At 41.3% G+C, this 10,586-nt stretch overlaps 1 protein-coding gene across 2 annotated transcripts; it reads left to right on the forward strand.

The window, feature by feature from the left end:
* The first annotated feature begins 157 nt into the window (after positions 1–157).
* On the forward strand, positions 158–9,971 carry LOC138950162 (biogenesis of lysosome-related organelles complex 1 subunit 6-like). Of its 2 annotated transcripts, none has more exons than XM_070321902.1 (7): positions 158–320; positions 1,871–1,996; positions 3,169–3,250; positions 5,070–5,178; positions 6,400–6,487; positions 8,725–8,811; positions 9,328–9,971. In XM_070321902.1, exons 2-7 carry the CDS (start codon positions 1,898–1,900, stop codon positions 9,448–9,450), a joined length of 588 nt encoding a protein of 195 aa, XP_070178003.1. In that variant the 5' UTR covers positions 158–320; positions 1,871–1,897; the 3' UTR covers positions 9,451–9,971. The 2 variants fall into 2 exon arrangements, with proteins under 2 accessions (XP_070178003.1, XP_070178002.1); XM_070321901.1 differs by having other exon boundaries at positions 160–320; positions 3,091–3,250.
* The last annotated feature ends 615 nt before the right edge of the window (positions 9,972–10,586 follow it).

The following is a 10,586-nucleotide window of genomic DNA, read 5'->3' on the forward strand; positions in this document are numbered from 1 at the left end:
AATTTATAAACGTTACACTGAATATATTTTATTGAATAAAAAACTTAAAAATACTCGTTCATAGATTTTATGAAGCAGTATTATTAATTTAGCAGTTGTATGAATGTTTTTATTGAAAAATTACTGACGGACTATTGAGATTGAGGTAAGGAGGGGACGTTACTCTTAAATAGTCATGTGCCTGTGTTGTGATAGCAGACGAAAGAACTTTTAACACAGTTTTTGGATCGAAAATAACGGGTGCTAAAATTTGTAAGGGGGTACTTGAGCTTCGAGTTCAGTCTGGCGTTTTTTAACCTCCATGTTGCATTCTATTCCAGGTACATGAACGTGTTTTGTGTCTTTCCTTTTAATATCAGAGTACATCCTTGCTTGATCCATATATATAGGTCCCTGCTTGATCGGAGCACAAGATCGGAGTTGGAGAGAACAGTATCTGTTCTTGGGCATTTTCCTGTTTTTGTTGTTGTTGGATTTTCTTGTAATAATGTTTATGGCAAAATAAGTGACACTCTTGTATTCTGCGGTCCCTCAGTTCTTCTTCTAAACGTATCACAATGTATGATCACTCTTGCACTGTCTGTATCTATCCCCCCCAAGGCAAAAAATAAAAATATTTTTGTGGGTTTTTTTTGGGTTGAGTTTCAATTTTTGGGGTATTAATCAGTGACAAAATCTGCTGCCTGAAACTGGTAATGATCATCCTCAGAATGCACCAGATTGCACCATTTTGCATCCTTTTTTTTCTAGCAAGCTAGGCGCTTCGCGCCGTCGGCTCGGCGCTTCGCGCCTTCACACCCCATATATATATCTTCACAATAAAATTATACTTTTGGAAACCCCCTCCCCCCCCCCCCCCCCATAAAATGAACTGATCCGCCCCTGGGTATGGACATTTTTTTTTACATTTAGTCAAGTTTTGACTAAATGTTTTAACGTAGAGGGGGGAATCGAGACGAGGGTCGTGGTGTATGTGCGTGCGTGTGTGTGTGCGTGTGTGTGTGTGTCTGTCTGTGTGTGTGTGTAGAGCGATTCAGACTAAACTACTGGACCGATCTTTATGAAATTTGACATGAGAGTTCCTGGGTATGAAATCCCCAGACGTTTTTTTCATTTTTTTGATAAATGTCTTTGATGACGTCATATCCGGCTTTTCGTGAAAGTTGAGGCGGCACTGTCACGCTCTCATTTTTCAACCAAATTGGTTGAAATTTTGGTCAAGTAATCTTCGACAAAGCCCGGACTTCGGTATTGCATTTCAGCTTGGTGGCTTAAAAATTAATTTATGGCTTTGGTCATTAAAAATCTGAAAATTGTAAAAAAAAATAAAAATTTATAAAACGATCCAAATTTACGTTCATCTTATTCTCCATGATTTGCTGATTCCAAAAACATATAAATATGTTATATTTGGATTAAAAACAAGCTCTGAAAATTAAATATTTAAAAATTATTATCAAAATTAAATTGTCGAAATCAATTTAAAAACACTTTCATCTTATTCCTTGTCGGTTCCTGATTCCAAAAACATATAAATATGATATGTTTGGATTAAAAACACGCTCAGAAAGTTAAAACAAAGAGAGGTACAGAAATGCGTGCTATCCTTCTTAGCGCAACTACTACCCCGCTCTTCTTGTCAATTTCACTGCCTTTGCCATGAGCGGTGGACTGACGATGCAACGAGTATACGGTCTTGCTGAAAAATGGCATTGCGTTCAGTTTCATTCTGTGAGTTCGACAGCTACTTGACTAAATGTTGTATTTTCGCCTTACGCGACTTGTTTAACCTTTGGAAGGAATGTTGGAAACTAGACAAACATTCATGCATGTATACTGAGTTGTGACATTGTAGAGCTCTTACCTACAGGTGCATAAAACATCACCAGAGGTGAAAATGAGTGCTACAGAAGAGCGGTCTCAGGGGACAGACAACCCAGCCGACGAATCCAATGGTGACCAGGACAATCTTCAGCAACAATCATCAGAGGTCAAGGTCAGTAACAGACTACGGTGGAACCTCCCTTTACGACCTTCTAAACTCTGAAAAGACAGGGTCTTAACAAGGAGGGAGTCTTAAAATGGGGGTCAATTTACAGAGGTCATTGCAGTGTTTGCCGAGCTGTAAACATACAACGTACAAGACGAGACATTTCACGCATGCACTCTATCGCTCTGACGAACATGACAACACACGTGTAAAAGGCAGCACCCAGCTCGGAAAGTGCTGCTGGATAAAAGACGTAAACGCAGCCCGGGGCTTGTAAGGCCCAGCCTTATTGTAAGCCCAGACAGCACAACGCCACGACGGCATAATTGAGTCACATCAGGGTAGCTCGCCCCAACAGGTAGACTTACCAAGTCACTTGTTATCGCACGCTCAGTGCAGTAATGTCCGTCTTGTTTGGTCTTCAGTATCACACTAACCAATAAGCCCGCCGAAGCGTGGCTTATTGGTTCCGGTCATGGGAAAAGGGAGTTGTTTCCCTTACTCTGTAAGGGAAATCCACAAACACTACATAATGAACAGAAAATCTGACAAAACAGGGTCTTGAAGAATGTGAGAATGCTTACTGACCTACAGGCTAAATATTTTACCTCATGATATGGGTATAAATATGATAATTCGAGTTTTTACGCCCTCACGGTGTGCATGCGTGTTTAGATGGTACGCCATCTGCACTTATGGCAGAATGACCGAGGTACTGTAGTAACACGGGGATGGGAGATGGATACCGTCTCTGGGTCTGCACATAAAGTTGACCCGTGTCTGTCCCGACCCAGATTGGAACCAGCGACCTTTGACCTTTCCATCACAAGTCCAGTGCTCTACCAACTGAGCTACCCGGGCCCCCAGCAGGGTCGTAAAAGGGAGGTTGTTTTAAGAATAAATTGGGGGGGGGGGGGGGGTCTTAAAAGTCAGGTCCCACTGTAGACGTAGAGTTATAGCCCTTGGGAGCGATGCCACACACTGAAAACAGAGTGAACATTTTGAGATTCATTTGATCTGGGTGACAAGGAACCTTACATGGGGCTAATTCGGGATAGTTTCAACATTACATATTCAGGGTTCTCCATATTGTCTTTCAGAATGAAGGGGACTGCAGCCAAAAGGAAGATGCAGGGAGTGTGTATGACCTGGAGCCATCAGATGACACCGGCTTTCAGAATGAAGGGGACTGCAGCCAAAAGGAAGATGCAGGGAGTGTGTATGACCTGGAGCCATCAGATGACACCGGCTTTCGCATGGGTAAGTGAACAAAAATAGTTTTACATAAATTCACGAAGCGGAACATCCCTTTAATACATGTGCCATCAATAAGTCAGCAAGTCATCTCTTAAAAGGAGTCTTAAAGTAAATAGAGACATATCTCATTTGTAAGAGAAAATCTGCATCAGAAAAAGATTGGCTAATGAAGGTGGGGGGTGGGGGTCATTCTGACATTCAATTGGGGCCGGTGTCACGAAGTGAAACCTCTGCTCATCAATCCTTCTCATTGTGGTCAATGCGCATGCGCCAATCTTGGACTTAAAAAATGCGACTCTTTGACCCAACGAACCATGGGTTAGGGTTAGGTTGTTCACGACCTGATTAATCTCCCCATGTTAGCGCATGCGTATTGACCACAATGAGAAGGATTGTTCAGGCAAAGTTTTTAGTTTGTGACACCGTCACTGTATATCCTATGTAGATCTCACTCATCTTACCCTTCAGGCAGAGTTTTTAGTTTGTGACACCGTCACTGTATATCCTATGTAGATCTCACTCATCTTACCCTTCAGGCAGAGTTTTTAGTTTGTGACACCGTCACTGTATATCCTATGTAGATCTCACTCATCTTACCCTTCAGGAAGTCCTCAATTGAGCACGAAGTCGACTTCGCAAATTCTTTCTACTGAAAACTCAATGCTAGAGCTCCGTACGGCCAGCTTCCTGAAGTTGACTTTGCCCAATTAAGGACAGGCTTCAGGCTGCATTGATGAACTATAACTGTCTACAGTTAAGGACAGGCTTCAGGCTGCATTGATGAACTATAACTGTCTAGTTAAAGACAGGCTTTAGGCTGCATTGATGAACTATAACTGTGTACAGTTAAGGTCAGGCTTCAGGCTGCATTGATGAACTATAACTGTCTACAGTTAAGGTCAGGCTTTAGGCTGCATTGATGAACTATAACTGTGTACAGTTAAGGTCAGGCTTCAGGCTGCATTGATGAACTATAACTGTGTACAGTTGAGGACAGGCTTCAGGCTGCATTGATGAACTATAACTGTGTACAGTTAAAGACAGGCTTCAGGCTGCATTGATGAACTATAACTGTGTACAGTTAAGGACAGGCTTCAGGCTGCATTGATGAACTATAACTGTGTACAGTTAAGGACAGGCTTCAGGCTGCATTGATGAACTATAACTGTCTACAGTTAAAGACAGGCTTTAGGCTGCATTGATGAACTATAACTGTGTACAGTTAAGGTCAGGCTTTAGGCTGCATTGATGAACTATAACTGTCTACAGTTAAAGACAGGCTTCAGGCTGCATTGATGAACTATAACTGTGTACAGTTAAGGACAGGCTTTAGGCTGCATTGATGAACTATAACTGTGTACAGTTAAGGAAGTCTACTGGTAACTTCAGTCCAAGTCTGTACGTGTTGCCAAGTTTACACTGCTTCTTCTCACATTCCTGATTCTTTTTACAACTTGAACATTCTAAATCTTCTAAGTCTAAAATATTGAAAATGCTGGAGTTGACGGTTGACTTCAAAAATTATTTGAAATTTCAGACCTGCTGATTTTTTGGGGGAAAGTTGAAGAACAAGAATAAGGAGAAGAAGGCATCATTTATAAAAAAAAATTAAAAAATCCAATTTAAACTTTAATTGAACCATTCCAAGTTTAAAAGATAGTTTTATCACAGATGAGATAAGGAAACAAATCAGATTATGCTTTATAAATCCAGTAGATGATAGAAATGTGTCTTTAACTTGTGTACATGTATGACCTTTTTGGCAGCTGTTGGCCCTTGGAGTGGGAGTGTTGTTATGACAACCAGATGTTGTTATGTTCAGGGGAAGAAGAGACGGTAGACCCGGCCATAGTACAAAAGCTGAGCAACGGATTCATGGAGAACTTTATGCCCAGCTTAGAAAAGTCCAAATCATCCATAACAGAAATTCTGTGAGTAAATTAAGTGGTGGGCTAAAGAAAGATTTGGTGTAAGAGGGAGGGTGTGTGCGTGCGTGCATGTGTGTGTGTTTGTGCATGCGTGTGTGTGGTGTGTGTGGTGTGTGTGCGTGTGTGTGTGTGCGTGCGTGCGTGCATGTGTTTGTGCATGTGAGTGTGTGTTTGTGCGTGGTTGTGTGTGTGTATGCATCCAAGCGTGTTTGTATGCGTTGATGTGGGTGCATGTTGATGTGGGTGTGTGTTTATGTGTGTTTATGTGTGGTTGTGTGTCAGCCCTAAAAGAGGCTAGTGCAACATTTTTTTACTCTCAGGGCTGTGTGTGTGTGTGTGTGTGTGTGTGTGTGTGTGTGTGTGTGTGTGTGTGTGTGTTACAGGTCAATATGTAAATGATGTATGGATGTGTGTATGTGTGTGTCACAGGTCAATATGTAAATGATGTGTGTCTGTGTGTAGTGTGTTACAGGTCAATATGTAAATGATGTATGAATGTGTGTGTGTGTGTGTTACAGGTCAATATGTAAATGATGTATGGGTGTGTGTGTGTGTGTGTGTGTTACAGGTCAATATGTAAATGATGTATGGATGTGTGTGTGTTACAGGTCAATATGTAAATGATGTGTGTTTTTGTGTGTGTGTTACAGGGCAATATGTAAATGATGTATGAATGTATTTGTGTGTGTGTGTTACAGGTCAATATGTAAATGATATATGAATGTGTTTGTGTGTGTTACAGGTCAATATGTAAATGATGCATGGGTGTGTGTGTGTGTGTGACAGGTCAATATGTAAATGATGTATGGGTGTGTGTGTTACAGGGCAATATGTAAATGATGTATGAATGTATTTGTGTGTGTGTGTTACAGGTCAATATGTAAATGATATATGAATGTGTTTGTGTGTGTTACAGGTCAATATGTAAATGATGTATGAATGTGTGTGTGTGTGTGTCACTGTGTGTTACAGGTCAATATGTAAATGATGTGTGTGTGTTACAGGTCAATATGTAAATGATGTATGGATGCGTGTGTGTGTGTTACAGGTCAATATGTAAATGATGTATGAATGTGTGTGTATGTGTGTTACAGGTCAATATGTAAATGATGTATGGGTGTGTGTGTTACAGGGCAATATGTAAATGATCGATGTATGGGTGTGTGTGTGTGTGTTACAGGTCAATATGTAAATGATGTATGGATGTGTGTGTGTGTGTTACAGGTCCAGTCAGACCGTGCTGATCGACACGCTGGAACAGGAGAACGCAAAGTTCAGCGAGTGCACGGCGCATGCTCAGCTCTCAGACATGGTGAGAACAGAAACAAAGACTGTTTGTATCCCTGATAGCTCACTGGGTATGTGTATAATCTCAGCACTGTTTGTATCCCTGATAGCTCACTGGGTATGTGTATAATCTCAGCACTGTTTGTATCCCTGATAGCTCACTGGGTATGTGTATAATCTCAGCACTGTTTGTATCCCTGATAGCTCACTGGGTATGTGTATAATCTCAGCACTGCTTTATCAAAGATGCGGAATTTCTCAGAGCACCGTTGAAGCGACAGTTTGTCTTTTTGTCACAGATGTGACAGGGAGACTACTGCGTCACCCTTCACAACAGTTGTCTGCCGTTGAAGAGCACGAGCTATTTATAGCTCAACGTTTCTTTTACGTAGCCGACACCTGTGAATTACATTGGTGTGTGTACGTTAAAGATCCCACGATTGACAAAAGGGTTTTTCCTGGCAAAATTGAAAAAGGCATAGATTAAAAATGTCCACCAAATACCCGTGTGACTTGGAATAATAGGCCGTGAAAAGTAAATATTTGCCGTAATGGCTTGAGATTTACTGGTCGATGTGAATGCGTGATATATTGTGTAAAAAATTCCATCTCACATGGCAGAAATTAATATGTAAAGCGCTTAGAGAACGTCAAGCGCTATACAAATCTAAAAGCTAAATAAATAGATTGTAGAGTTGTGTTTGTGATGGGGTCTGGCGGCTGCTGTCTCCGTGTATGTTCATGGGAACCTTTGCGTACACGTGACACGTTGACATAACAGTTTTTATAGAGCTGAGCAATTAGCTTGACAATCTCAACCCAGTGTTTGACTGGGCTTTGCCTCCAAACTGGTTGTTGTGCTTCTTGCTCTCGGTGACACAAATAAGGATATTAACAGTCCAAAGCTTTACACAACTATCCCGCAGGTGACACCAATAAGGATATTAACAGTCCAAAGCTTTACACAACTATCCCGCAGGTGACACCAATAAGGATATTAACAGTCCAAAGCTTTACACAACTATCCCGCAGGTGACACCAATAAGGATATCAACAGTCCAAAGCTTTACACAACTATCCCGCAGGTGACACCAATAAGGATATTAACAGTCCAAAGCTTTACACAACTATCCCGCAGGTGACACCAATAAGGATATTAACAGTCCAAAGCTTTACACAACTATCCCGCAGGTGACACCAATAAGGATATTAACAGTCCAAAGCTTTACACAACTATCCCGCAGGTGACACCAATAAGGATATCAACAGTCCAAAGCTTTACACAACTATCTCTCGAATTGTCAGTATGCAACCCCCGCCAAAAATGTAATGAACATTTCCTGTGATCACACTCTGCCTGGGGCTTAGCAATGGCTGTGGGTGGCATGCCAAAATGGAACCAAATACTATTTTTTACAATTTTCTTACGTAATTGAAGAAAGTACAAGCAGTTTTCGACTCCTTGCAAGAAAGTCAAGAAACTATGTATTTTTTGTCCAATGGATGTATTGATGAGGCGTGACTGAAAGCCCTAAGTTAAGGGGCTCCTGTCTACCTATATCTTGTTGTCTACCTGTATCTTGTTGTCTTCCTGTATCTTGTTGTCTACCTGTATCTTGTTGTCTACCTGTATCTTGTTGTCTACCTGTATCTTGTTGTCTTCCTGTATCTTGTTGTCTTCCTGTATCTTGTTGTCTACCTGTATCTTGTCTACCTGTATCTTGTTGTCTACCTGTATCTTGTTGTCTACCTGTATCTTGTTGTCTACCTGTATCTTGTCTACCTGTATCTTGTCTACCTGTATCTTGTTGTCTACCTGTATCTTGTTGTCTACCTGTATCTTGTTGTCTACCTGTATCTTGTTGTCTACCTGTACCTTGTTGTCTACCTGTATCTTGTTGTCTTCCTGTATCTTCTTGTCTACCTGTATCTTCTTGTCTTCCTGGAATGTTAGCGTAACTTGATTCTTGGCAATTTTTATGTTTTTGTGCGTTAGACTAATAAATCTTTTTCAATGAGAAATATTCTCTAAAACACAATGAAAAATACATGATTTAACATTCTTTTATCTTTCTATCCATGAGGTACAAATATAAATACTATTCAGTTTTGGCCTTCTGATGAAAAGCTGACCAAAACTAGTTGCAGTAAAACTTTCATGATGACGTCGATCTGTGACTCACTAGAATGTCTTTGTTACTTTCCTGCATGTACAATTGGTGATGTTTGTGCTGTATGAGTGACTGTGTGTTTGTGTTGCAGATGATGAAAGCCAAGAATTACCACAACAAGCTACTCAGCGTCAAGAGGGACATGACAAATCTTCACGACAAGGCTGCAAAACTCAAGGTTTGGCTTCATTATAAACATTACTTTTTTCAAAGTTCAGTAATAAGTTTACATCTATCCCAGTGTGTATGCGTGTGTGAATATGTCTATCTGTCTATCTTTCTGTGTGCACTGGTTCTTCGGTCTGTATGTAGTGTGTCTGCATGTCCAGGGCTAGACCTGGTGTATAAGAGGGGGGGGGGGGGGGGGGGGTGGTCCAACATGAGGCAGGTACATATGGGCTGGCCAGGCTGGGAGGCTTGCTGGTGACACATGTAGCATTCAAGTGAAAGGGCTGTTTCTATTCGTAGGTACACTATCCACTTTATCTGTCACTCAGGGACATCAGGCGCACCAACCAAATGAGGATAGTTGCCCTGTACACTGATTTAGAAAAAAAAGTAAATATTGCTAGGTAAGGAGGTGGGGGCCTTCCAGAACCCTTTAACACCCTCTCCACCCTCCCCCCCTCCACCCCTCTTGATCCAGCCCTCAGCTGTCTGTGTCAAACTCAAAGTGTTGATGTTTGTGTCACAGAGGCGAGCACTGAAGCTCCAGCAGCAGAAACAGAAGGAAGAGCTGCAGAGAGCGCACCAGCAAGAGAGAGAACTGGAGAAGGAACAAATGCTGACTGCCAGAGTTGCCCGCCCTGACTCATAGCTTGTCATTGTTTTGTTTAATCAGGCAATCCAAATTTCAGCAATTTCTCAGCAACAAGAAAATAAATTAAAAATAAAAACATTAAAAAAAAACGTTAACCCTGGGGAGAGGGACGAAGTAGTGTTTTTCTTTTCATGCACACTTAAAGTAACACTTAAAGGCCCAGTGCAGCTCACAGCCTTCGTTTTGCGGTTTTTGTTGCAGCTGAGTGCATTTACAGTTCAAAAATCCTCCTATGGTAGTAAAACAAACCCAAAACTACCCAACGACGACATCTGTAAAGCTCGACAGTTTCTTGTTCACACGAGTGCATAAATTAACCTAGTTATAACGTTGGTGTTTGGTCGGAGTTCGATTCAACTGAGTGATTCCGGCCTCCATTTTGTTTTACACAAACTCATGATGACGTCTGACATAGTTTGCTAGTGACGTGTCTTTTTGTGCATGATGTGGTGATCTACCTGATCTAAAATTAGATCCAAAAATAGGCCAAGACCAGCCGGGTCCGAGTACGAAATTAATTCGTAAAAAAATCGCAGTTCTTGACTTTTTGGGTGCAAGTCAATGAAATTTGGTAGTTCTTCTAACGGATAGCTGCCTGAGGTATGACTAAAAGCCCCAGGGGCTCCGTGCACCTGGATTTGACAAGTTCAGTACCTTTAATTTTTCCCCAGAGGCGGTTAACTTCATATTTACAAGGCCAAAATGCTTCAGCTTCTCCGGGCGTTGCCCCAAAAAACCCACCAGGAGACCTACGCAGCCTCATGGACCCCTGCAGGCGTTATAAACATTTCATTGAAACTTATTCTTCCTTAAATGGATTCCCTGGTTAATTCGCAATGGTACAACATTATTTTTGTTTCATTTGTACTGTCACCTCTGGATGAAGGCTGTGATTGTTTGGATCTAAGAGTGTTGTCATTTGTTAAATGCAATAAAGTGCCTTGCAAGTTAATTCATATGCAACTTGAATGATCAGTTTGCAAAAAAAGGGCTCAGAACTATAATCTACACACAAACCAGACCTGTGTTATAATCCATGGCTGACTTGCCATGTCAAGCAGTCTTTGTGGTGTATTTCTTCTGGCACAATTGTATGATGATGATAATGAATGAAAAAATAGATATGTTCACAT

The sequence above is a fragment of the Littorina saxatilis genome, linkage group LG16 (assembly GCF_037325665.1).
Source record: "Littorina saxatilis isolate snail1 linkage group LG16, US_GU_Lsax_2.0, whole genome shotgun sequence".
NCBI lineage: Eukaryota > Metazoa > Mollusca > Gastropoda > Littorinimorpha > Littorinidae > Littorina > Littorina saxatilis.

Bases quoted from the DNA above. Each gene is read 5' to 3' on its own strand.
- LOC138950162 (XM_070321901.1), top strand. From the start codon at position 1,898: ATGAGTGCTACAGAAGAGCGGTCTCAGGGGACAGACAACCCAGCCGAC. The intron at 5,179-6,399 runs GTGAGTAAATTA...TGTGTGTTACAG, and splicing joins TCATCCATAACAGAAATTCT to GTCCAGTCAGACCGTGCTGA. The intron at 8,812-9,327 runs GTTTGGCTTCAT...TTTGTGTCACAG, and splicing joins ACAAGGCTGCAAAACTCAAG to AGGCGAGCACTGAAGCTCCA.